The sequence below is a fragment of the Mesocricetus auratus genome, unplaced genomic scaffold (genome assembly GCF_017639785.1).
Source record: "Mesocricetus auratus isolate SY011 unplaced genomic scaffold, BCM_Maur_2.0 Super-Scaffold_100006, whole genome shotgun sequence".
Classification (NCBI taxonomy): domain Eukaryota; kingdom Metazoa; phylum Chordata; class Mammalia; order Rodentia; family Cricetidae; genus Mesocricetus; species Mesocricetus auratus.
In genome coordinates this window covers 74163998-74191884 of record NW_024429190.1, presented here as the reverse complement: position 1 = coordinate 74191884, position 27887 = coordinate 74163998, and the positions used below count along the sequence as shown (strand labels likewise).

Below are 27887 nucleotides of genomic sequence, written 5' to 3'. Positions count from 1 at the left end.
TTCCACAGAACCGTTTATTGGCATTGAGGGGAGGAAGGGTCAGGTAGGTATTGTGTGTGTACTTAAGAGAATGACAATGATTGAGAGGAGGATTGTAAGGACGGTAATTACGATCTTGAAGGGTTTCCACCATACCCTCTTGGGGATCTTCCTTGCTTTCTCAGAGTTTTCAGCCTGAAATGAAAATAAACACAAACTTAAAACCTTCTGTGCACTTCTGAATACTTAGGAAGACTATTCCAGTTTTTTTTTTTTTTGTTTTGTTTTTTTGTTTTTTAGAGACAGGGTTTCTCTGTGGCTTTGGAGGTTGTCCTGGAACTCGCTCTGTAGACCAGGTTGGCCTCGAACTCACAGAGATCCGCCTGCCTCTGCCTCCCGAGTGCTGGGATTAAAGGCGTGCGCCACCAACGCCCGGCTGACTATTCCAGTTTTAACTAATTCCAAAAGCAGTCATTATGCCCCGGTGGATATGTAAAGTGCAACACCATGGTTCTAGGAACCTGTGTTGAGCTGTGACTTTATTAACACTGAGACATTGGGCAAGTTTTCTCATTTTCATTTTCCTTGTGGTTTTCCTGAAAGGGTTCCTTATAACCTGATTTAAAGTTCTACCATGTTTTTGTTCTACATACTTTGCTCTCAATTGGTTTAAAGACTCATTTGTCTGTGTGTGGCACTGAATTCCTGGAGCTGAAGTTACAGGTGCTGGAAATCCACCAGAAGAGCCAACCACAAGCTGTCTTTACTGCTGAGCCATCTCTCCAGCTCCCTTATTATTCTCTATTTTCTGATTAATCAGTAAGTAAATGTCCTATGGTACTAGATATGAGAAAATTATGATGCAACCTTGCCTATTTTGCTGCATTCTCAGTGTGGGACAATGTCTGGGATACAGTTGACTAAATATTTACTGGAGTAATGACAATTTAAATGGGGAAAATAACACCTGCTGTGTAGTGCCACAGACTGAGGACTAACTGAGGAAGTGAACATGACACATCTAAGATGACTGCCTTATGAGAATCTTGTTATTTATTAGCAGTTTTCTTAGATAATTAGATACTGTTAGGATTTTCATGTGCAGTACCTCCACACACTCATGGTTTGAGCGGTTGTTCCTCAGCTAGTAGAGCTACTTTGGAAACTGGGGTGTGTGTGTGTCTATCTGTGTTTGTGTCTGTCTTGTCTTTGTGAGGCAGCTCTAGCTATTGGAAGGTTGTTAAAGGTGAGCCTAGCCTCCCGCTGCTGGCTCTCTTTCCCAGTCTACTGGCAGACATCACCTGAACTCCACTGCGCCACCGTGTGTTCCTGGATGGAAACCCTCGGAAGCTGTGAGCCCAAACAAAACTTTTTGTATTTTCAGGTAATGTGGTCACAGAGATGCAGAAATACAGATGTGAATATGGTCAGTGCTTTATTAAAGAAGTGTGACTTTTAAAAATGCATTTATTTATTTTACATTCTGACCACAGCCTCTCCTCCCTCCTCCCATTCCCTACCCTTTTCCCTCTGCCCCCTCCCAATCTACCCTTCTATCCGTTCAGAAAGGCCAGGCCTCCCACCGGCATCGGCAAAGCATGGCATATTGAGCTGCCTGTCACAAGACCAAGCACCTCCCCCTGTACTCAGGCTGGGCAAGGCAATCCAGCATGAGGACTAGGTTGTCAAGAGCTAGTCAAAGCACCAGGGACAGCCCCTGTTCCTATTGTCAGCAGTCCCACAAATAGACCAAGCTACACAACTGTCATTTATGCAGAGAGCCTAGGTCTGTCCCATACAGGCTCCCCAGGTTTTGGTTCAGACTCTTGAGTTCCCATGAGTCAGGCTAACTGTTTCTGTGGGTTTTCCTGTGATATCCTTGACCTCTCTGGCTCCTTATAATCCCTCCTCCTCAGTAGAACTCCCAGAGCTCAGCCCAGTGACAATCGGGGTAGTCACCAATCCAGTCACAGGGGATGGCCAGTTCAGGCTTCTGCCCGAAGTCTTAGCTGGGGCCATCCTTGTAGACTCGTGTGTTATGGAATATTAGTTTAATGATGCAGAGGTGTGTCATTCTTTTATGTTGCATTTGTTTAACTCTGTAAAGCTGTGTTACTTTGCCTGCCTGAAACACCTAGATTGATCTAATAAAGAGCTAATAGCTAGTCAGGAGAGAGGAATAGGCGGGGCTACCAGAAGGAGAGACTAAATAGGAGAAACCTAGAGGAGGAGAGGAGAGAGCTAGGAACGAGAGGAGAGGTGGACATCAGGGACCAGCAACATAACCAGCCACAGAGTAAGAAGGAAAGAAAGACATAGAATTAAAAAAAAAAAGCCCAGAGGCAAAACACAGAAGAAATGAGTTAATTTAAATTAGAAAAGCAGACTAGAAACAAGCTAAAGCTGGACACTGATAAGTAAGAATAATTCTCCATTGTGTATTTATTTGGGGGATGGGTGCCAGGTCTCCAAAAGAGTTAAAAAACAAAAGAAAAAAACAACTGCACTCAGTTTCCCTTGCATCAGGCTTCTACCCGACCCTGAAAAGTCCCCTTTGCAGTCATCTCTTAGTGCTCTTCCCTTCCATCTGCTCCCAGTCCACCCAGAAGTTCTCTATTTCCCCTTCCCAAGGAGATCCATTCCTCCCCACTTGGGCCCTTTGTTACCTAGCCTCTCTGGGTCGGTAGATTGTAGCATAGTTATCCCTTATTTTATAGTTATTATCCACTTATGAGTGAGTACATACCATGTTTGTTTTTCTGGGTCTGGGTTACCTCAGGATGTTTTTTTTTTTCTAGGTTTACCCATTTGCCTTCAGATTTCCTAATGTCATTGTTTTTTAACAGCTGAGTAGTACTCCATTGTGTAAATGTACCACATTTTGTTTATCCATTCTTCAGTTGAGGGACATCTAGGTTGTTTCCAGGTTCTAGCTATTACAAATAAAGTTGCTATGTACATAGTTGAGCAATTGTTCGTTCTTGTGGTATGATTGAGCATCCTTGGGTACTATTGCTGGGTCTTGAGGTAGATTGATTCCCAATTTTTTTGAGAAACCACCATACTGATTTCCACACGTTTGCACTCCTACCAGCAATGGGGGAGTGTTCCCCTTTCTCCACATCCTCTCCAGCATAAGCTATAATTTGCTTTTTTGATCTTAGACATTCGGACAGGTGTAAGATGGAATCTCAGAGTCCCTTTGATTTGCATTTCCCTGATGGCTAAGGATGATGAACATTTCTTTATGTGTTTCTCTGCCATTTGAGATCTTCTGTTGAGAATTCTCAGTGGCCTTGGGCTTTTCTTGGTTGGGAGACTTAATGACTGCTTCTATTTCCTTAGAGGTTATAGGTCTATTTATTTATTTAATATGGGTGAGTGTTTTGCCTACATGTCCATGTACCATGTAAATACAGTGCCTGTGGAAGCTAGAAGAGGAAAAGATGTGTTGTGACTTTCTCCTTCTCATTGATCTCTCAGCACTTCTCTCTATATGTGACTCCAGCTTTTTATTATCTAGACTAATTAAGAACCCCCCTTCACATATTGGCGTTCAATGTGGGGCACAAACCCATGACCCTGAGATTAAGAGTTTCATGCTCTACTGACTTCAGAGATCTACAGAATATGGCAGTTAACATGCTTTAATGGCATAGGTTCTTTTGTTATGACAATGAGACATGTCTGTTCCTGCAGCACCAATCTACATCAGAGACGATGATGGACACAGAAGAAACTCCACATGGGGTTTGAGTTCTTTGTGGTAAAGGTAAGCCACTGGGCAAGAAAGTGCCCTTGCTTCAACTGCTGACAGTTTGTTGTCCAAATTGGACAAACAGGACACCAAAAGGAGTGACTGTAAACCTTGCCAAGACAAGGCATTCCTTCAGATTATTCTGGTTCACAGAAATGCCTGTCAGATATGCTAGGTCTATAGGCCGAAGATGGATGCCCCAACATTGCAGAGCAACCTTGGGTGACTGTCTAGGCAGCCAGCTCTTTCTGTCATTTCTCACATTTTTTGGAAGTCACTTGCTCATACTTTCTTTTTACTCAGTTAATAATTCCTTCTTGGGTCTCTGAGGGAGTTGAAGACTAAATTGTTTAATTACAGTTTTTCCTGTTTACCAGAATCAGTAAAGAAACTCACTATAGATGTATTCAGTGTAATAGGTTTAAAAAAGATATTAAAAGATAATTTGATATGCAAATTAGAATAGAAAGTAAATTAGGTACAAGACTTTGGACTTATCAAGAAAGAATAGATAATGGAGTATTTTCTTGGAATTTGTCATATGCTTATGGACTAGACTGTTAATGTACTTATTGTCATATATATTGTACATAGTTTTTCTCATAACATTTTAAAAATTTTAGGCAAAAATGGGGGATATGTGGTGATATCTTTCTTGCACAAGTAAAGCCTGTTTGGGGGTCCGAGAATGGAGCTTGTCACTAGCTAACCGTAGACGCCTGGAGGTCTGTACAGACAGTCAGGAAGTGACATAGCTGGGCAGAAACAGGATATAAGCAGGGAGACACAGGAAATCACTCTCTTCTCTGCTGAGATGCTTAGGAGGTAAGGTGTGCTGTGGCTTGCACCTCTCTGATCTCTCAGCACTATATCTTTCTCCAACTTTTTATTATCTAGACCAATTAAGAACTCCATTTACAGCATTGGGTCCCTTAAACTGGAGGTACAAATGGTTGAAAGCTGCTACGTTGGTGCTGAGAACTAAACTCCAGGTCCTACTGAAGAGCAGCTGTGTTCTTGACTAGCTCTGGTCTCACACTGCTTTTTAGTTATTGTTGTTTAAACTTTTTTCTTTTAGATTTATTTTATGTATGTGCATGTGCATCCTTTGTCTGTATGTACATATATATGTGCAACACCTGTGCCTGGAGTCCTCAGAGGTCAGAAGATGGCAGATGCCCTAGAAATGACCTTACAGATGGTTCTGAGCTGCTGCATGGAATCAAACCCAGTTTTTCTGCAAGAGCAACAAATACTCTGAGTCACTGAACCATTGCTCCCTCCACAACCCCATATTTCTAATATAAGAACAATTATGAGAGGCCAGGTTTATGTATCCATGATACTATTAGTTATTTCCAAGGATCTGCTATGAGGAAACAAGGAGACCAGTACAGTTTTCAGTATATGAGAATTTACTGGGTGCTAAGATATAAGGCACACAATGTGCTTCATATGTGTTTTTGTACTAATAAGCATTATTTAGTAATCTCTCATATTTGTATGTTATAGTGGTAAAGAAAATGAGGCAGAGATTTTAGTTACTTAAGATTTTATAGTAAGTGATGGGGCTAGAATTCAAATATAGAACTGTAGGATTTACAAGTTAGAAAAATGTACTAGGATATAACTAGACTCTGCATTCTGTTAGGTAATTTTGTTTTCTAATTCATGGAATGAGTGTGTATGGTTTGAAACATGGATTCTACACCACACACAAGTAAAGGCAGCCTGGCAGGCCCTTTCTCATCCTCGGGCCTCTCAGAAGTCAGTAACTTTGTGTGTGGTGTGTGTGTGTGTGTGTGTGTGTGTGTGTGTGTGTGTGTGTGTGTGTGTGTGTGTGTGTGTGTGTGTGTAATATCTCACCCCCCAAGACAGGGTTTCTCTGTGTAGCCCCGTCCTGGAACTCACTATGTAGACCAGGCTGGCCTTGAACTCAGAGATCTGCCTGCCTCTGCCTCCCAAATGCTGGGATTAAAGGCATGTGCCACCACTGCCCAGCTCAGTTTTGTTGAAGTCTTGTAGCTATTTTCATTTGTTTTGTATGATGCCATATCCGTCATATATAAAATATGGTTCTCAACTAGAAGGCAGTTTTTGCCCTCCGGGAAACATTTTTGAATTGTCACAACTAGAGGGAATGAGAGCAACTTCTACCATGGGGAAGCCAGGGGTGCTGGTAAAAGTCTTAATGGTGCAAGCCCCCTGAACAGAGATTCAGCCCAATCTCCTGGGGTTGTGGGATCACAGCCTAGAACTGTGTCTGCCATGCAATCATCATGGTAGAGTTGTAGAATGACCCAATTCAGTTGGTCATTTTCTCCTGGAGCTTGTTTTTCTATAAAGCATGTGTCCTTATTTCTGTTGTCAAACATAAGGAAGTCAGTGCCGTATTTCCTTCCTGTATGTAGTCTGTCTTTCTAGACAAGCAGAACTTTGTCAGTGTTTCCAGGACCACTGACTGCACTGACTTTAAGGTCTTTGGTTTTGGAGCTAATTAAACCCTTGTCAATTTGATTAGTGATACTTTGGTTTCTCTAAAGATAACACTGTACCTAACATTAAATTTTTGTTTTTTTAGTTTTTTACCTGTTTTCCATTAATCCATGTCCAGGGTCTCCAAAGAAATAGCCATTTCCCTTTTCTCATTCATGTGTTGGCTCTTTTGCTTTATCTTCAGTAAGCCCTTAGCTTTAATTATTTGTTTCCCTTCTTATTTATTTGTATGCATGATCTCACATGTGCATGTATACTCTCCTTCCACGTATGGGTTGTCATGAGTGCTGGCGTGTCTTCACTAGTGACTAGGTCATCTCACTGACCGATTCACATCTTTTGGCCTGCCCCAATCTGCTTGGTTTGGCTAATTTGATTCTCTCCCCACCTCCCTCCTGTAACTCTGACTGGCCTGGACCTCACAATGTAGGCCCAGTGCTGAGATTAAAAGGTGTGACTACATGTGACTTCAATCTTGAACTCTTAACTTCACCAGTGTCCTGGGATTACTCCTCTCTTGGGCCAGGCCTTTTATTTGCTTCATCTTTGTCTTTCTCTTCATTTATCCCTTCTTACCAGCAGAAACTATCCCCAAAACTCTGGTACAAAGAGTGATGGGGTAGGTTTCTGACAACTTCTAGAAATACCTTTAGATTGAGTTGGTCAGTATAGAACTGAGTTTGGAAATCACTTTCTATCAGAATTTTGAAAGCATACTCCAGTTTTCTAACTTTCAGTATTACTACTGAAAACATGATAACATTCTAGTTACTGTCTTGGGCTTTTGCTTCTTTTTGACCCTTAAAGTCCTTTAAATTCTTTTTTTTTCCTTTCCTCCCCTGCCAAGGGCTAGGATTAGAAGCATGCACCACTTCTAATAGCTCATGATTTGGGTTACTGGCTTGGTGAAGTGAAGACTGGAAAGTCAGTATGAGAGGATGATGTCTGTCATTTAGTGGAATTCGCTCAAGGATGACGTGGGGTGGGTCTGGTCATGTTGTTAGTGGTGCTTGCCTGGTTTTCCCTTGTCTAATCAGTTCTCAGAGAGTGATTCTTTTGCCCCCTGCCTGGATAGAACTGCACTCACTCTGCTGCAACCACACTTGGTACCTGCCATCTTTAGAGCTAGTTTCTTACCCTCCTCTGTTGGGGAAGCAGTTGGCTGGATAACATAAGGAAGGTATTCTAGATGTTTCTTTTAAAGGCCATACTCAGTCACTCATCTGCGTTTAGAAGTACCATATTTACAGTCCTTCCTGTTTTGTGTGCTGTTTTGAGAAGTACCATCTTAAGGTCTTTCCTATGGTTCTATTGCCTGGATCACTCTGTGTTAATCTCTTCTTTTGCTATAATAGGCTTGCATTTCAACTTGTTCTCCTTTACTGAGGTCTCCTTTACTCATTCATTTCTTGGTTCTAAAAGTGATGTTGATTCTTACCTACTTTTTTTTATCCTAGTGGTTTATATGTGTTCAAGTTATTATTTTATATTGGAGTTTGAGGTAATACCTGGAAGTATACATGTAACCTACCCAAAAATATATGTTTTATATTTATTTGTAGGAAAACTGACCATTTATTAGCCTACTTCTTGTTAAAAGGTCGAATATGGGTCTAGGGAGATGGCTCAGCAATGGGGTGACTGTTGAACAAGCAGCAGGGGGTGAGTTCAGATTCCTAGCACCCAGTCAGAGCTGGGTGTGGTGGCTAGCACTGTCTTCAACACTAGCAGTGGGGCACGGAGACATGCTGGCGTGTTGTCCCTGACCACCACACACATGTGTAATTCTCATACTCACCATCACCCCCAACTAATAAATAAAAAGTTAAAACATTCTAATGTGAGCAAAATGAGATGAAGGGAAAAAACTGGAGTTAATAGAACTCAGTGTTTGCGAACTGTGTTTTTCATGGTGGCAATATTCCAGAAAAGATGAGTAAACATTAGTTTGAAGATGCTGGAAGGGAACTGTCCAGATTAGTTTCCAAACTACTGAAAAATTTGGGAGACATGCAAAAGTTGACAGCAGCAGTGTTAGTAGTTATCAACATATGATAAGTTTTGCTTTTTCCAGTTATCCTGGAACAAATGCTCAGATATTATCTAATTTTAGTCACAACATTTTAGTATGAACATTTCTAAATGACTTTAAAAACCATAAGTACAGTATCTTTATCATGTCTAAAAGTTAATAAGAATCCCTGAATGTCGTTTACTATCCAATTATTCTTTTTAAAAGGTTATTTGTTTCATGTATAGGCATGTACATGTATGTGTTCACCCGTGTGGCATAGGTCAGGGTCGGGGTTAAGACAGCTTTCTGTACTCAGCTTTTTGTTTTGTTTTGTTTTGTTTTTTGACTTTTCGAGACAGGGTTTCTCTGTGGCTTTGGATCCTGTCCTGGAACTCGCTCTTGTAGACCAGGCTAGTCTCGAATTCACAGAGATCTGCCTGCCTCTGCCTTCTGAGTGCTGGGATTAAAGGTGTGCACCACCAACACCCAGCTGGACTCAGCATTTTTACCTCTGCTCTTTTTGTTGTGGAGACAGAACTCCAGTGATTGGACTTGGTGGCAAGTACCTTTACCGGTAAGCCAGCTTGCAGTCCTGAAATTATTCTTTAATGTTTCTATAGGGCAATTTCCTTTCTTTTTGATTACAAAGTATTGTCTCACATTAGCCTTATGTGTCTTTGTCTTGAGTAGGCTGTTCCCAGGGCAGTAACACTGGTTTTTTCGCCCTGGAGATCAACATTCATGCAAATTACTTACTATTTCTTGGGGGTCATCTGTTCCTTTAGGGATGATGCTCACTGTCTCTGTTTCTCTTTCTAAAACTGTGTCCATGTTTCTCAGCATAATGTTTTTTACATCAGTCACTTGGCTTTTCATTGTAGTTACTGTGTTGTAACTTTGATTTTTATTGTACTCCATCTACATAGATGTGAAATAGAATACAGACTTAATTTGTATTAGTGAAACACGTTATCGTCAAGGGCACATCTTACTTTTACAAGGAATCAACTATGTAGGACCAGGCGGGACAGAAACTCCATCATCCCAAACATGCAAGCGGGGTGGGGGAGTCACACCGATGCATTCAGTGAGGTGTGGGTGATTTTCTTTAAATGGTTTATTTAATCATTTTAAGAAATAGACTTTAAGAGACATTACATGTTCACTGTAAAATCCAGCTTTCTGGCTTCTCCCTGGCTGCTACAGGGCACAGCATCTTCTGCTCCCAACATCCTACATGGAGCAGAACATTGGCTACAGCTGATGGCATGAGTAGGGGGTAGGACGTGTTGGGCAGTTTCAGGCACAGGGACCTCACTTCTTGTCCAGGGACAGAAACTGGAAATGCCCTCTTATCTGGCTGGAGGACATTGCCTTATTGCTGTGGACTCTAATTCCTCCTCTGGTTTCTTGTTCTCTTTCTCCTTTTGCCCAGATGCCTGGAAGGTGTATGTGAGGGTATGAGCGAAACTCTACCTCAGGTACCTAGGATGGAGAAGCACACAGACACCTTGTGGGTGGGTCAGCTAGACTGACCGGCTCACCCCACATGGCTCAAGATAATAAATAAATAAGAAGGCTTTAATAAACCCTAGGCAGCCACTGTCAGCAGCAACTCCTTTTTTGGGTTCAATCTCTGCTGTCCAGGAACACTGCTTCCTTCCTATAGACGTCACCTTTTCCTTCTCTCACTATCAACTTGTAACAAACTCCTTTCTAACACTTACCCTCCTATTGCACATTAAATTCACTCTTCGGGGTTGGGAGACAAAGGACCAGAAGGACACTAGCCTGGGGTGGCTTTGGTGGCTGTTGATCACCTCAGACCCTGGTATCCCCAGTTATGTTCCCCTGAGGCAAGAAAGTCTCAGTGACATACAGCCCCTTCATCCATACCAATTAGTTTATCCTCAGTGGTTACATCTAATGGGTTTGAATAAACATGTAACCGTTATTTAAAACAATTATTATTTCATTTTATATGAATGGGTGTTTTGTCTGCGTGTGTGTGTGTGTGTGTGTGTGTGTGTGTGTGTGTGTGTGTGTGTGTGTGTGTGTGTGTGTGTGTGTGTGTGTCTGGTATCCTTGGAGACCAGAAGAGAGCACTGGATCCCTGGAAGTGGAGTTATGGGCAGTTGTGAGCTGTCATGTGGGTGCAGGAACTGAACCTGAGTCCTCTGCAAGGCTATCAGGTGCTCTTTCACTGTTGGGCTATCTCTCTAGCCCCAGGACATCTATTATTAAAGTGACATACAGGACAGCTTTATGGTCAGTGAAACCCTGCGACCTCCTACCTGTTTTCACTTGGTTCCCACCGTCCTGGAAACCATGGGTACTCACTCTGTTGTGCACAGTGATTTCTGGAGTGCCACATAATTTGAACAGTAGAGAATGCAGCCTTTTCACATTGGCTTCTTTCATTTACTAATACGTATTTTAAGTTCTTCCATGCCATTTCTTTTATCCTATCTCCCTGAAAAGCAACTTACGTGGTTTTTAACCTGACATTTTCAAATAACTCTGGCCACACTGACTATTCCGAGACAAGACTTCAGAGAAAGATTGTGGCCTCTGCATCGGAAAGAGGTTTGAACAGACAAGTATGGAACTAATGTGTCATCTCATAGCTTCCTTATTGTCCTTGATCTTCATGTAACCCAAATGCCCCAGCTTCTTTGACAGGGAACACCTACATCAACAATCCAACCCCACGCCCTCCTCTGTCTGACTGCTGGGTTCCCATCTTTCCTGCTGTTTCATAACTTTCTTCCCGCCAGTGCATTGGCTGTCACTCCCTTTGCCCTCAGGACAGACAGGCAGAATGACTCCTGTCCCAACATAGATGTCACCGCTGCCAGCATTACCTGACCTGCTGATGAGGCTGACTCACCACTGTTGGGACAACATACAAAGTTGACTTCATTATAACATCTTCATAATATGTGTCATTCTCTCTCTCTCTCTCTCTCTCTCTCTCTCTCTCTCTCTCTCTCTCTCTCTCTCTCTCTCTCTCTCTCTCTCTCTCTCTCCTCTCTCTCTCTCTCTCTCTCTCTCTCTCTCTCTCTCTCTCTCTCTCTCTCTCTCTCTCTCTCTCTCTCTCTCTCTCTCTCTCTCTCTCTCGGTTTTTTGAGACAGGGTTTCTCTGTATTGTTTTGGAGGCTGTCCTGGAACTCGCTCGGTAGACCAGGCTTGGTCTTGAACTCACAGAGATCCACCTGCCTCTGCCTCCCGAGTGCTGGGATTAAAGGCGTGCACCACCACCGCCCGGCGTGTCATATTCTCTTATTTTTTACTTCTCCCCCCCGTCAGCCTCTCATCTCCCGTTTACTACCTCATTTACTTTCCTATTATTGTATGGATGTAATTACCCTTTCTACACCCTTTTCCTTTAAGACATTTCCTCCCTTTATAGTCCCCTTTCTAGAGTCATGGCCTACAAATACATGCATGTAAATAGGTCACTTCTTTGAGACAATTTTTCAAGTTTTAAACTACATTTTCTAAATGTGAGAGCATGTACTATAGCACACGTGGAGGTCAAAGGAAAACGTGCAGGAGTTGGCTTTCTCCTTCCACTGTGAGTTCTGGGGATTGGACGTGGCTTTACCAGACTTGCCGGCAGGTACCTTTATCTGCTGAGCCGTCTCACTGAGATCTGCTTTTCCAGTGAAAGCACACAGAGCTATCACCAGTCCTCTTAGTCTCCACCGGACCGACCTAGGCCGTCTGCATGTGTGTGACAGTTGTGTAACTTATTCTTTTTGTAGAGCTCCTAGCTGTGAGATCAGGACTTGTCCCTGGAGCTTAGCTGACTTTTGGGAATCTGTTCCCCATGCTGAATTACCTGGCCCAGCCTTGATGTAAGGGGAGGGGCTGGGTCCTGCCTCAACTTGATGTGCCATATCTTACTCAAGCCCACGGGAGGCCTGCCCCTTTCTGAGTGGAGACAGAGGAGGAGTGGGGGGGGCAGTAGATGGGAAGCAGGGCTGGGAAAACTGCAGTCAGTATGTAAAATAAATGAAGAAAAATGTTATTCAAATAAAATTTAAAAAGAATAAAGAATAAAAACGAAGCTCCTCTTAGAATTGCCTTAGAGTTTGATTCACTTGCTTAGCATGCACAAGACATAAAATTTAAAAACTGTCTTAGCTATATCCCAAAGGTTCTGGTAATTATGCTTATATTTTGATTTTTTTCTAAGAATTTTAAAACTTCCTTTATGATTTCCTCAATGATGATTCAAGAGGATATTGTTCAATATCCATGTCTTTGTGTTGTTTCTGTAGTTTTTTTCTTGTTACTGATTCCCAGACGTCACTGTGATCTGTAAAGATGTGAGATTCCTTCCTTTGTATTTGTTAAGACTTGGCTGTAGTCTAGAAGATGGTGTGTTTTAGAGAAGGTTCCTTGTGGTGAACGTGTGCTGTGTTTGTTGGATGGGAATGTTCTGTACATTCCTATTAAGTCTATTTGACCCGTGGTGCAATGATGTCTGAGGTGTCTTTGTCAATATTTAGTTGAATGACACATCTAGAGACAAAAGTGGGCAACACAGTCACTAGTATTATGTCTATTAGTATTTACTTCATAAAATTGGGACTCCTAACATTTGGTGCATATTTAATTCTTATATCTTATGATGGTGAATTGATCTCTTCATTAATACAAAGTGTCTTATCTCTTCTGGTTAATTTTGGTCTGAAGTCTGCTTTAACAGAACAGCCATGCCAGGTTGTTTTCAATTTCCATTTGCTTGACTGATTGCTTTCTGCCCATTGCCTCTGAGTCTATGAGTATCGTTACCAGTGCACGTTGTTTCCTGGAGACCACAGAAAACTGGACCTAGTTTTTAAATCTAGACTGGCAGTCTAAGCAGAGGCAATTCACATTTAAGATTATTACTGAGAGATGTTTACTAATTCCTCTGGTGACTTTATTGGTTGCTGCTCTTCCTCTGCCTCCTCTGCCTTCTTTCCCTCTCCTCCTCCTCCTCCTCCTCCTCCTCCTCCTCCTCCTCCTCCTCCTCCTCCTCCTCCTCCTCCTCCTCCTCCTCCTCCTCCTCCCCCTCTTCCTCCTCTGTTGTGTTACTATTTCAAGTGTGCACTTTGGTGGCACTGGTACCTTTTACTGTTAGGTAATGGGCGTCACCATCCATGTGTAGATTTCTCATTTTCCCTGAACTGAACATACAAACATAGAAATCAACATCAACTGCCCAGTCTCCCTTTTCTCCATCCTTTGCGGTTATTTCACTTTCCATCTCAAGCAATTTTATTATTATTGGTATTTCATGTAAATGGAATTATAGAGTATTTGCCCTTTAGTGACATCTTATTTCGCCCAATAAGGAAACATTTAAAATTTTAATTTAATAGTATTTTATAATTATCCAAAACATTCAAATGGTTAAAAAGTAGTTTTCACACAGATTTTGTTTTTTTAAAGATGTATGTATTTTATGTATGAGTGCTCTATCTGCACGTACAACTTTATGCCAGAAGAGGGCATCAGGTCCCACTGTAGATGGTTGTGAGCCACCACGTGGTTGCTGGGAATTGAGCTTGGGACCTGTGGAAGAGCAGCCAGTGTTCTTGAACCATCTCTCCAGCCCTCAGCTCAGGTTTCATACAGAGAGGCCTAGTTTTTTTCTCTGACAGCTCAACCCTTCTTTCTTCCCCCAATCCCATCCAGGCATCCATTTAAGCATTTTTAGTTTATCCTTTTACTTTTAAACTAAAATAAGCAAATACATGTATTTGTATTTATCCCCTCTTTCTGAAATGGCTGCATATGAGAATGGTGAATGACCTGACAGCATGACACTTGTGTTTCTGTTGCTCTGCAGATACCCCCAGAATGAATCTTTGCACCCTACAGACAGTTCTCACCCTTGCCTCCCACTCTTACATCGGTGAAGTTAGGATACAAGTTGAGGTACATACCATGTGTTCTGCTAGTATTTGCTGAAAATCTGTAGCAAGTGCATTTGAAGGGAAAAAATGGTCTTGTGACATCAGAGGATTTCTTGTAAAAATATCACTAACCTGGGGAAAATTAATGGAAATATGTAACCTGAATGGCTAATTCCAAGTGGAAAAAAAAACCAGAGTAAATGTTATTTGAAGCAAAACATGGTAGAAACTTGAAAAACTGGGGCTTTTTGATGGCAGATCATCCTTTCCATTTTAAGACATGTTAATTGTGAACACCATGTGTGGTACTGTGTGTAGCACAGGCTTACCTAGAATTCTAGTACAGACCAGAGACTTGTATAGTTTGTCTGTAGCTATTCCCTTCTTCCATTGGTGTATACAAGGGCACGGGAAGGGGAGACCTGTGACATTTCCCAAATCTCTTCTGCCCTTGTCTTCAAAATTGACTCAGAAATCATAAAACAATGCCAAGTGCCACGCCTTTGTATCAAATGTTAGTTATAAGAAGTTTCAATGCCTCAAAGAAGAACCCAGACAATTGTCTGTATTTAATATTACATCTCTCAGAAGTGCTGGTAAAAATGACCTGGTTAGCAGTTTTGTGTCACTTGGTTTTCAGAAGGGTGGCAAAATTGGGAAGTTTCATTGTAAAGGACAGAGAGAAAAAAACATTAGGGTATATTCAGTAAAATTGCTCTCTGAATTTTAACAGTTGTCGATGCAGAGAGAAGTACCCTCCAACTTTATACACGGTAACAATGGAAGCTGTGTCAATGTTACATGTGCTCTGAACAGATGAAATATGTGCAGGATTCACAAATGTATGAACTACTAGTAACTATAGTAGAGCTTATGGAGTCAGTGTTTTCATTAAAGTATTTATCTTGTTTATATATATTTGCAATATATAAAGTTGAAGATTAGGAACATTTACTTTTAAAAATAGAACCAGGGATAAGAGAGATGGCTCAGCACTTAAGAGTACTTGCAGAGGACCCAGGTTTAGTTCCTAGCACCCACATGATGGTTCACAACCATCTGTAATGGCAGTTCCAGGGATCTGGTTCCATCTTCTGACATCCAAGGGGGTGGCACACATGTGGTGTACTTATACTTTGGGTAACTGTCCAGGTAGCGAGATGTTGCTGTCAATTCTAGAGTTTATATATTATCATTCTGTGGTCTTTGATGGAGTTGAAGACAGCTAGTTATAATTATAGTTTTCCTTAGTTATAATAAAAGATAAGTTATATATAAGACTTTAGACTCACACAGATAGGATAGAAGATAAAATGCTTTCTTTAAATCTTACTTTAATGGACTAAATATTGTAACTATAGTTCTTGATAACTGTTCTGTCATATGTAATTTGACTATGCTAAAGTTAATACCTTTTTATTTAGACAGAAAAGAGGACGTCCTTCTGTATATACGTAAATAAAGCACTGTTGGCCAATAGGGAAGCAAGATAGGTGGGACTAGGAGTCGAGGAGGATTCTGGGAAATGTAGTAAAGAGTAGAGAGTTGCCATGTGATTGTAGGAGGGCAGGACGTGTCAGGATGGCGTCCTCAGAAAGATAAGTCTTTATAAAAATATATATTAGGCCGGGCGGTGGTGGCGCACGCCTTTAATCCCAGCACTCGGGAGGCAGAGGCAGGTGGATCTCTGTGAGTTTGAGACCAGGCTGGACCGACAGCCTCCAAAACAATACAGAGAAACCCTGTCTCGTAAAACCAAAAAAAAATGTTAGTAATTATGGGTTAATAATTAAGTCAAAGCTAGCTGATTAGAAACCATAGCAAACAGCCAATAGCTTCCTAATTAATAGAGTGTCTCGTGTGTTATTTGGGGGCTAAGCGGTGACAGGATCCAGGTGGGAATCCTGTTACACTTATATACAAGCAGGCAAAAGACAGACACACATAAAAAAATAAATAAAAAATAAAAACAAGAGGCTCCCATAGAAATCTCCAGGACAGTGGGCTTAGCTATGTCTGTAGACTGCCTTTTCTGGAGTTTCCTATTGACTGAGCTCAGACATGGAGCAACAGGTGATATCTATGGTAACTAGTCTCTTAGAAATGTGTAAAGTTTCACTCTATACAGTTTATATATCCTGGCAATTCTGTTAAAAATTTTACTAGTGGTAACATATCTTTATTTAAAAACAATATTTCTTGTGGGTAATGTTTTGGGGGATCTAGGAGTGGCTGGGAAGGGTAAGAAATGAATATGATTGAAATACACTGCATGTAAGTATGAAATAAAAACACCCAAATTAATATTTGCTTCCATTTAGCTCTATAATTGTTTTATATACTATAACAGAAGTATCTCTAGAATATTGTTCTAAAATTTTTTTGTCACCTATATCCCTCTCTATATAGTAATTTGTGAATTATATGTGCTATTGTAGTTTAATTTTTTAAAGAAGATTTATTTATTTATTCATTTATTTATTATGCATACAGTGTTCTGATGCAGGTATATCGACAAGCCAGAAGAGGGCACTAGATCTCTTCCACACAGTTGTGAGCCACCCTGTGGGTGCTGGGAATTGAACTCAGGACCTCTGGAAGAGCAGCCAGTGCTCTTAACCTCTGAGCCATATCTCTAACCCCTGTAGTTTGAGTTCTTACATTTAAAAAGAAAATGAGTATAAGGAGAGGTTCTAGTAGATCTCAGTGGATGATCTTTGTCGACCTTATTTTTGATTTGAGGGCTTTGAGGAACTAGGAGACAAACATGGGGTAAGACTCTGACATCAACAAGGACTCTGTAAACCAGCAGGAGATGAGTGACCTGTTTCTGGTTTGGACACTATTACTAATGAGCCATAGGACAGAGACCTCATAACTTCAGCAGCTTAATGTCAGCACAGCACTGTCAACAGTTACTTACTTTTTTAAGAAATGCAGATGGTGCCAAGGTATCCAAGCCATTGTCTGTAGCACATAAATATGTGATTCCGCCAATAAAGAGCGTATGGTAGACGTAGCTTTGAAAAGAATGCATCTATTTTATACAAGCAGTCACCCTGGTATAAAAACTATATACATAATTTATATGTAGCTTTTGTTTTTGGGATAGGGCTTCACTATATAGTCCAGGCTGACTTTCTGTTTCACTGTGTATCCCAGGCTGACTTTCTGTTTCACTGTGTATCCCAGGCTGACTTTCTGTTTCACTGTGTATCCCAGGCTGACTTTCTGTTTCACTGTGTATCCCAGGCTGACTTTCTGTTTCACTGTGTAGCCCAGGCTGACTTTCTGTTTCACTGTGTATCCCAGGCTGACTTTCTGTTTCACTGTGTAGCCCAGGCTGACTTTCTGTTTCACTGTGTAGCCCAGGCTGACTTTCTGTTTCACTGTGTAGCCCAGGCTGACTTTTTACTTGTGCAGCCTATGTTGGCCTCAAATTTTTGACAGTGCTGCCTCTGGAGCGCTTGGGTTACAGGCATGTACTGTTGCACCTGGAAAGAAAGTGGTTTTTTAGTTTTTCAAGTTTCCAGCACTCGAGAGGCTGAGGCATGACAACTGCCTTGAGTTCAAGGCTAGCCTGGGTTACCCTGTCTCAAACAACAACAACAACAACAACAACAAAAACAACAACAACCACCTAAAATAAATGCCCTTGATTCACCCACCTGTTTCTTAACTAGTGTTTCAAGACTGGTTTAGAAAATATGTAATATCCCAAGTAAAATTTAATGGCAGTAATAGCTATTCTTACTGATATTACTAAATATGCTTTAAAGCAGAAGTTTTTTTCTGATGAATGAAGTGTTTTAGGTATCCCAGAAACACATGGAGAACAGGAGGACCCTCTTTTAGTCCCACTGCCGATACAGTGATGTCCCCTACACACCCTTCTTCAGCCGCATGCTCCTCCCTCTCCTCTGCACACGTAGCCATTGCGCCGACTTGGGCCCCTATCATTTCCATTCATGATGTTATATTTTCCTGCTTCCTGTGAGGCCAGGCAGTAGTGTGTACAATGACTGTTACTCTCCTCATACCATCACAGAAGCATTGGCTGGAATCATAATTATTAAGAGAAGACCCATGACAGAGTACACCTTACCTTCCTATTTGGATTATGGTCACTGGTTCTGCTTTCAGAAGCACCTGCCTAAGCACCTTTGCTGCTGCTTCCTAGGAAAAAAGGCAGCATTTATTTTGAGGAAGACTTTAGTGTCTTCAGTATTTGCCTCTTAAGATTACCAATGCTCTTACTGGCTTATTAAGAAAAACCCCTTTCCTAAGAGAAGTAATTGGTATGAGTCATGAGTGATAAGAGGCAAGATGCTATAAAATATTTGTATGAATTAAAAAGTTTGCAGGAATTAAAGGAAAAAACATGTACACATGTAAGTATACAAATATAGGCTGTGTTAGATAATCTTATCTTTATAGGCAGATCTAATGTTGGGTTTTAAGGCTGGGAAGCAGTAGCCAATCAAGTATCAGCTTTTTGTCCCCCTAGAGCTGAGGACTGAACCCAAGGCCTAGGCAAGTACTACCACTGAACTAAATCTCCAACCTTTCAAGTATCTTTCCAATGTCAGCTGATAAAAACTGTATGTCAAATGTTTTGGGACTGGAGAGATGGCTCAATTGTTAAAGCAAGAAGATCATAGTTCAGATCCCAGTGTTCATGTAAGAAGCAAGGAATGAGCTCAGGTATGTCCATATGTGTGGTGATATATTGTTTACGATTTATTAAAGTCACTGGAGATCAAAATAGTAAAGTAGCCACACCAGTTAGCTTTAGAAGCTAGGAGATGGTGGTGCACACCTTTAATCCCAGGACTCATGATTAAGAGGTACACAGATCTGTTAGCTCAAGGCCACACTAACTACACAAAATTGATTCAGTCCTAAAGGGAAACAGCTCACACAAAGATGATCTCAGTACTTGGAATCACACGCCTTTAATCCCAGCACTAGGGAGGTATATAAGACAGGAGCAGGGACTCAGAGCTGGCATCAGTCTGAGAGATAGTCTCCAGCCATGTTAAGGAGAGCATAGCAGTCTGAGTGAGTCTGAGGAGCAGTGCAATTGGGAGCAGTCTGAGGATCGCCCTTTGGACTGCTTTGCTTCTCTGGTCTTCAACTTGAGCTTGAACCCCAGTATCTGTCTCTGGGTCCTTTGTTAATATGCTATAATATGGGTGTTGGGGGGAGAAAAGGGGACCCCTATGGCTTGCTGGCTGCCAACCTGGCTGAAAAATGCAAACTCCGCTGGGCGGTGGTGGCGCACGCCTTTAATCCCAGCACTCGGGAGGCAGAGGCAGGTGGATCTCTGTGAGTTTGAGGCTGGGCTGGACCGATAGCCTCCAAAACAATACAGAGAAACCCTGTCTCGTAAAAACCAAAAAAAAAAAAAAATGCAAACTCCAAGTTCCGGGAGAGACCCTGCCTCAAAAGGAATATGGTGCAGTGATAGGACACCTGAGGTCTTCCTCTGGCCCCCCACACACATGTGAGCATACATCTCTCATACATACATTTGTACACACATACATACTCTTAGGCTATATGTGTATGAATACACTTGTGTGTATGTGACTACCACAGCATGTGTGTCAGAGACACACATGAGCTTCTGGGAATTCTCCTGCCTCTGTCTCCCATCTATGCAGAGATGTACCATGATTATAAATGTTTCTCAAGCTGTGTGTATGACTTTTACTTGAGTTTAGGGGATTTGAACCTGGAGTTTTGCATTTACATAGCAAGTGCTTTTATCTACCGAGACATCGTCTCTGTCCCATACTATAAATAAACTGTTAATGGATTACGAGCATTCATGTCTTATTCTCTGAATACATTTAGCAAACATCTATTCATGATTGTCCCCTTGATACTTAACAATTATTTACTATCTGGGTGCATCTGTGGGGTGCATCCAGTTACTCTGAGTGACTCTCATGCTGAGTTCAGTGGGCAACTTTTACGAGTTGGTTCTCTCCTTTTGCTTTTAGGTGGGTTCCAGGGATCTAATTCAGGTCATTGGGCTTGATGGCAAGTGCCATTACCCACTGAGCCATCTCCCCAGTCCTCCTCATCTCTCTTTAAAAACTAGTATTTGCCAAGAACTCTTGTAGCTGCCTATTTCTTACAAGGGTGGTTCCTTGGGGGGAGATCTAAGGTGCTATAATTATGCACAACACTTATAGTTCATTAAGTGGAACCCCATTATTTTACTTTAGAAGCATGAAAGGAATCTGAAAGTTGCCTAAGAAGCCCTAGATAGTCATACTCCTAATGAACTTTTTCTGTTTTTCACAAACTAACACTTAAAATAGAAACTGTTATGGATGGGTAAACCCTATTAATGGTAGAAAGTAATTGCTACTGCCTGAGATGTCAAGGTGACATTTTCTAGGACAGAATTTCCTAAGACACTTGAAAAATTAAAGGACTATAACATCTTCTGTTGCTTTCCTAATAGTAACGAGACACACTTCGATAGCTCCCCCCTTAAATGTTTCTTTTGTGTAATATAAACTATGATATCACAGCAAGACTGAAAACAAATAACAACATGAGACCGAGTATGTGACAAAGTGGGCTCTTGTGTTTGGAAGTTGGTATGCTGCAGAGTCGCTGATTTGCCTGGGTCTGTTTCCTTTTGGGAAGAATGATGACAGTGACTACATGACTTCCAGAGTTTGGCCTAACCTTGGAACCCTGTAACAGCAGTTGCTTGGCTCCTGGTATTAAGTTTGGTACTATTTTTTTTTCCAAATTAATAGTGTGTGTGAGAGAGAAGGGGGGAAGAGAGATAGATAGATAGAGAGAGGGAGGGAGTGGAGAGGGGGAGGGAGAGAGAGAGAAAGGGGGAGAGAGGGAGAGTGCCAAGGGAAGCCATGATATCATTTCTTTCCTTCTAAATCCTCACCGTCCCTTGAAGCCCTGTGCTGTATTTTGCCTTCTCTGGCAGGCTCTTTGCACAGCAGGCATTCCGCACCTGTAATTTACTCCTGGATTGCGGGCTGCCCCCTCTTCTGTGTTTTTACCTCCTGTGTGCATCAAAAGAGAGGCCACTTGACTGGTGGGTGACACCTCTCACTGCTCTCTAGTCCTGATAAGGCTTGCTGAGGACTTACCGTGCTAGGCTTTGGATTTGACTGGGGAGACAGAGATGAAGCATTCCCTGCCCTGAAATCTGACGGTAGAGACAGCAAGGGAAAGAAGATTCCAGTTCAACTGGGTTAAGTTGTTTGGTAGAGAGATGCCAGTTAGCCTAGGCATAGAAAAAGTGAGGAAACTCTCAAAGTACAAATGAGAGTCTACTGCCTCAAAGTGCAGAAAAGTGGTCTCCAGGCAGAGGGGAAGAAGTACAGAGGCGACCTGGGAGGTCGTGGTGAGAGAGTAGCATGGAGTTCAGGGTAGCAGTGGCCACGGCAGGAAGGAGGAGCCATGGAAAAGCTCATCCACTCAGGGAGGGGGCTGACTGCCAAGTGGAGGAGCGCTTGCTTTATTCTGAATGTATTCAGTGGCCACCAAACACGGTAAGCAGGAGAGTGGCACCTCTGTAGGGATTTTGGGGAATGACCATGTGAGTAGCAGTATGGAAGCAGCCTTGGAGGAAGACAAGTCAACAGGCATTTCTGTAAGTGTGGTGAGAAGTAATTAGGGCTGGCATGAAAACATGGTTCAAAATCCATAAATGAGTGAGGACATACCATGTTTGTCTTTTTGTGACTGGGTTACCTCACTCAGGATGGTTTCTTCTAGTGCCATCCACTTGCCTGCAAATTTCAAGATTCCATTGCTTTTTTTCTGCTGAGTAGTACTCCATTGTGTAAATGTACCACATTTTCTCTATCTACTCTTCAATTGAGGGGCATCTAGGTTGCTTCCAAATTCTGGCTATTACAAATAATGCTGCTACGAACATAGTTGAGCACACATCCTTGTTGTATGAATGTGCATCTTTTTGGTATATGCCTAAGAGTGGAATTGCTGGGTCTTGTTGTAGACTGAGTCCCATTTTCTTGAAGAATCTCCATACTGATTTCTAAAGTGGCTGTACAAGTCAGCACTCCTACCAGCAGTGGAGGTGTGTTCCCTTTCTCCACATCCTCTCCAGCATAAACTGTCGCTGGAGTTTTTTATTTTAGCCATTCTGATAGGAGTGAGATGGTATCTCAGAGTTGTTTTGATTTGGTCTCTTGGCCATTTTAGCCTCCTCTATTGAGAATTCTCTATTTAGTTCTGTACCCTGTTGGGGAAGTCCTGTGTATATGTCAATAAAGCACTGCTGGCCAATAGGAATCTAGATAGGTAGGGCTAGGAATCCAGGAGGATTCTGGGAAGGAGAAACACAGGAGAGTCAACATGTAACCACCATGGGGTAGGAGCCCGGAACTATTCTCCGGTAAGAGACATACTTAGATTAACAATTATGGGGTAATTACTTAAAGCAGAGCTAGCCAGTAAGAGACAAGCAAGGCCAACAGCTTCATAATTAATATAGCCTCCTGTGTGTTTATTTGGGACTGATGCGGATCTAGAACCAGGCGGGTGGGAAGGCTCTTCTCAAGGAAAGCTTCTCTTAACAGTACCCCACTTTTTGATTGTATCCTTTGGTGTTTTGGAGACTTGCTTCTTGTGTTCTTTGTAAATTTTGGAGATCAGCCCTCTGTCAGATGTGGGGTTAGTGAATATCTTTTCCCAATCTGTGGGTTGCCTTTTTGTCTTGCTGACTGTGTCCTTTGCCTTACAGAAGCTTCTCAGTTTCAGGAGGTCCCATTTATTAATTGTCAATCTTAGTGTCTGTGCTACTGGAGTTATGTTCAGGAAGCAGTCTCCTGTACCAATTCATTCAAGGGTGCCTCCCACTTTCTCTTCTAACAGTTTCAGTGTGGCTGGATTTATGTTGAGGTCTTTGATTCTTTTGGACTTAAGTTTTGTGCATGGCGATAGACATGGATATATCCACATTCTTCTACATGCCAGCCTCCAGTTATGCCAGCACCATTTATTGAAGATGCTTTCTTTTTTCCATTGTATATTTTTAGCTTCTTTGTCAAAGATCAGATGTTCATACATGTATGGGTTAATATTAGGGTGTTCAATTTGATTCCATTGGTCTACCTGTCTATTTTTGTGCCAATACCTAGCTGTTTTCAGGACTACAGCTCTATAATAGAGCTTGAAGTCAGGGATGGTGATGCCTCCAGACGTTGCCTTGTTGAACAGGGTTGTTTTGTCTATCCTGGGTCTTTTGTTTTTCCATACAAAGTTGATTATTGTTCTTTCAAGGTCTGTGAAGAATTGTGCTGGGATTTTAATAGGGACTGCGTTAAACTGTATATTGCTTTCAGTAAGATTGCCATTTTTACTGTGTTGATCCTACCTATCCAAGAACATGGGAGATCTTTCCACCTTCTGGTGTCTTCTTTAATTTCTTTCTTTCTTTCTTTCTTTTTTTTTTTTTTTTTTTTTTTGGTTTTTCGAGACAGGGTTTCCCTGTGTAGCTTTGGAGGCTGTCCTGGAACTAGCTCTGTAGACCAGGCTGGCCTCGAACTCACAGAGATCCGCCTGCCTCTGCCTCCTGAGTGCTGGGATTAAAGGCATGCGCCACCAACACCCGGCTAATTTCTTTCTTTAAAGACTCAAAGTTCTTGCTATACAGGTCTTTCACTTGTTTGGTTAGCATTACCCCAAGGTATTTTATGTTGTTTGTGGCTATCATAAAGGGTGATGTTTCTCTGATTTCTCTCTCAGCCCTTTTATCATCTGTATATAGTAGGGCTACTGATTTTCTTGAGTTAATCTTGTATCCTGCAACCAGGGGAGTGCCAGCATACAATCCCACTGCCAGAGAGTCTAGGAAACAGAACCTTCATCCAGCGACTGATGAAAGCAGAGGCAGAGCAAACACACACTGAACTGAACTCCTGGAATCCAGTGTCAGAAAGAGAGAACTGATGGGCAAAGGAGTTAAGACTGGGCTGGTTTAACCCACAGAAACAGCTGACCTGAACAAAGGGGAGCTCTTGGACCCCAGATTGATGGCTGTGTGGAAAGCATGGGACTGACCCAGGCCCCCTGAATGTGTGTGTCAGTGAGGAGGCCTAGGTAATCTATGGGGCCTTGGGTAGTATTTTTCCCTGGTGTGCAAATAGACTTTGAGTGCCTATGCCACAATATGGGAGGCTCTCTCAGCCTGAACTCTTGTGGGAGGGCCTAGGCCCTGCCCTGGATGAAATGACAGTCACTGGAGATCTACCATGGAGGGCCTCACCCTCCCTGGGGATTGGAGTGGAGATTGGGTGGGGGGCTGGGGCACCTGGTGGGGAGGGGGGTAGGAGGGGAGGGAGAGAGAGAGGGAGCTGGAATGACATGTGAAACAAGATTGTTTCTAACCTAAATAAAAAAATAATTAAAAAAAAACATGGTTCAGAGAGAGATAGGCCATAGAGGTGACAGTTGTGAAGGTAAAAATGAGAGAAGACGGAGGGTGGCTCCCAATTCCCACCCGGAGTGTCTCATTAGGGAAACTCAACAAGATCGGAAACATGCAGAAATAAGGCAGAAAAATAAACAAGGTGTTGAAATTTTAACAAGCATCACAATTCACCATGTTCCAAACTGCAATGTAGCCTTCCATCTGTATTCCCTTTGAGTCCCCTAAATCCTATTCTTATATATATATATTCTCTAGTGTTTAATGCCACCAAAGAAAAGCATTGTGAGAATCGTCCTATGCAGTTATACCCCTCGTTCTAGAGTCTACCAGATGTCAACGCTAGAGGGCGTTTACCAAGTTTCTTCTGGATCTGCTTGTTCTTTTACACCAAGTACCAAGGTTGCCTTAGCTCAGAGCCTTAGAGTTTATTTATAAACTATAACCATGTCATTTAAATGGGCTGTTTCTCTTCCAACCCACGCACGCACGCGCACACACATGCACACGCCTTTATTTTCCTCTGCCAGCTTTCCGGTCTCACCTCTAGCCACTACGAAGACTTTGTGCCCTAGCCACAATGAGGTTCTTGGAACTCTCCAAACACGCACTGCCGTCCCTGGGGCATCTTTAACCCCTTTCCTGTATTAGGCTAGGAGTAGTTCTCGGTACAGGGGCATTACAGCCTATGTCCAGCGAAACACTTAATCCTCCCGGACAGCTGTTTGGATCTCAGGGCCAGATACAATATTAGATGACATCTGAAAGTTTTAGGCGAGGTGTGTGTGTGCGTGCGCGCGCACCCGGGCGTGCTGGGGACATAGTCTAGGTAAGAGCTCTAACACTGCGCTACACTCTGCGCTCTCCCTTTTTTTGAGCCCGAGCCTGTCTCTGAAGTCCACTCTGACCTGAAATTCATGGTCCTCCCATCCCCGAGTGCTGGGATCCCAAGCTGCTGTCAGGGTGGCCCTCGCTTTCTTTACTCTGGGGTTCTGCATCTACTACGTGTTCAGCAAGTGGACTGCGGAGACTGAGGGTTATTTCTGGGCGGAGAAAACCAGGTTGGAGGCAGCGGCCCGGGAGCAGTACCAGTCCTAACCCCCCACGGAGGGGATAGCGGTGGCCCCGCACACGCGGCTCCCGCCGACCGGCACGCGCTTCTGGCCGGGGCGGGGCCTCCCGAGCGCAGAGCCCTTCGGGGAGGGGAGCCCCGGGGGGCGACAGCCTCGAGGAGCCGAACCCGCAGGTACCTGATAGGAGCCGCCGGTCAGGGCCAGCTCGGCCAGGACCGCTCGGCCATTAGCAACGCAGCTGTAGGTGATCGTCATAGCCGGCGGCCAGTGAGAGAAGGGGCTCGCCTCTTCCAACCGCTCGCCGCAGCCTGAGCACGGCTCTGCGCAGGCGCGAGGAGCGATTGATTGGCAGGGGAGGAGGCGGGACCACCTGTGGGTCCGGGCGAGCCTGTGAGCGGGCAAGCGAGGTCAGAGAAACTGCTGTGGGTTACAGAGGTCTCTGACCCCGTGGTGGCCCGTAAAACCATCTAAGAGCTGTTTAACTGCCCGGGCACAATCTAGGACGCGGGGAATGAAGCCTGGCTTCATTTAACTCTGGCTACGGAGCTGGGAATCTTCCACGGAGATCTGAGTTGGGATCCCTAGAACCCACGTTAAAATATATAAGAAAAAAAGAAAAAGAAAAGAAAAGAAAAAGGCATGGCGGCTGGAGCGTGCATCCCCTTGTAAGAGTGGGAGTGCAGGAAACAGGTGGATCTTTGAAATTCGTTAGCCTACATGAATTGATAAGCTTCAGGGCCAGTGAGTCTTGGTATCAAAAAATGTGGAGAACCACCTTGAAGATGTCTCAACATGTGAATGTAAATCTCTCTGTCCGTGTGTCCCCCCCCTCCCCTCCCCCCCGCCACGCATGCTAGTGCCAGCATTTCCCGGGTTCGGCACCAAATGTAAGCATTTAGGATGGGTCGGGGTAGGAGGAACAGGAGTCAGGTATTCTGACACTCGGGAGCCAAGGATACTGAGTGTTAAACAGCTCAGATGGAAAGGTATCCTGGAGCTCTGAAGCCAAGGACCACCACAGGTTGCCGTAAGCTTAGCAGCTTACAGCCTTGCCTCAGAGAAAGGCTTCCCCCGGTGTATCAGCTCCGCTCCTGCAGGACAGGGTCTTCTACCTGGGGATGTTTGCCTAGTGTAGCAGTTTGAACTGTAGCGAAGTTGCTACAGTTCAGCTCTGCTCCTGGAGAGCAGGGAGCTCTGCCAAGGGAAGGTTTCCTCTGCTCTGCTCTGCTCTGCCCAGGGTGGCCTCTGCTCCATTGCTGCCACAAAAGATCTTCACCCAAAGTTCATTGAAGGGGTTTATTGGAAGGGAAGAATCCGGCAGAGGACAGCCGGGTAGCGGGAACAGATATAAGCTGAACAGACACAGGGTTTATATGGGGCTTCCAGGATGGGGATTGGTCAGATTTTAGTGCTGAGCTCAGATTGGCTAGAGCTCTGCTCAGGGATTGGTAGTTTTCTGCACAGGATTAGGGTCAGATTTGGCTCTGGTTTCAAAGCCAAAGTGTGTTTCTTTCTCTGGTCCTTTTTGCCTTTTGGCTCCAATTTTAGGGCCAGGGTGCATTTCTTTCGCTGACTCTGATTCCAGGGACAAAGTGTGTTCCTTTGGCACTGGTTTCAGGGTCAGGGTACATTTCTTTAGTTCTGGTTACAGGGCCAAAGTGTGTTTCTTTGGCTCTGCTCAGGGTGTGTTTCTTTGACTGGTCCCTTTTCCCTACACACACTGCTAAATTTAGCAAGCATCGATGGAACGTTTTGTGTACAGCCTGCCTTTGGGGGCATGAAGGTCGTCTCTGAGCTGTTCTAGAACTGTTCACAGAAAATCATATCCTGGATTATTGCTAGTCTCCAGCGATCTGTGCGTGCAGTGGCACAAACGTTCACGGCACTGAAGGGAACACTTCCACGCAGTGGTTCTCAACCTGTGGGTTGCGATCCTTCTGACAAATCTGTATCTCTAAAATTATTTGCATTGTAATTCTTAACAGCAAAATTCTGGCGGGGGCGGGGCTGGGGGGTGGTCACCATAACACAAGGAACTGTATTAATGTCAAATGGTCGCAGCGTTAGGAAGGTTGAGATCCACTGGCATAGAGGGTGTTGTCTTTTCCCAGGTGTGGGAAAAGAAAGGATGTTTAAGTGGATGGACTCTGTAAAAGGCAGTGGTTTTGGGGAATGGATATTTGTCAGATGGCAGAGAAAAAGAAAATTCTGA

The 27887-nt window shown here is 43.2% G+C and overlaps 1 protein-coding gene across 3 annotated transcripts; it reads right to left on the bottom strand.

Annotated features, from left to right (window-relative positions):
* Positions 1-26011, bottom strand: LOC110340535 (vesicle-associated membrane protein 712-like). Of its 3 annotated transcripts, XM_040747474.1 has the most exons (6): positions 25853-26010; positions 18264-18334; positions 17082-17178; positions 14189-14290; positions 9003-9164; positions 1-174 (listed from the first exon to the last, which is right to left on the bottom strand). In XM_040747474.1, exons 1-6 carry the CDS (start codon positions 25928-25930, stop codon positions 40-42), a joined length of 645 nt encoding a protein of 214 aa, XP_040603408.1. In that variant the 5' UTR covers positions 25931-26010; the 3' UTR covers positions 1-39. The 3 variants fall into 3 exon arrangements, with proteins under 3 accessions (XP_040603408.1, XP_040603409.1, XP_040603410.1); XM_040747475.1 differs by lacking the exon at positions 14189-14290; XM_040747476.1 differs by lacking the exons at positions 1-174; positions 9003-9164 and adding an exon at positions 9406-9731 and having other exon boundaries at positions 25853-26011.
* Between the last annotated feature and the right edge of the window lie 1876 nt (positions 26012-27887).

Excerpts from the sequence above, each read along its gene's own strand:
- LOC110340535 (XM_040747474.1), bottom strand. The coding sequence starts at position 25,930 with ATGACGATCACCTACAGCTGCGTTGCTAATGGCCGAGCGGTCCTGGCC. Across the intron at positions 18,335-25,852 it reads TGACCGGCGGCTCCTATCAG|GAAGCAGCAGCAAAGGTGCT; the intron begins GTACCTGCGGGT and ends CTTTTTTCCTAG. Across the intron at positions 17,179-18,263 it reads ACCATAATCCAAATAGGAAG|CTACGTCTACCATACGCTCT; the intron begins GTAAGGTGTACT and ends TTCTTTTCAAAG.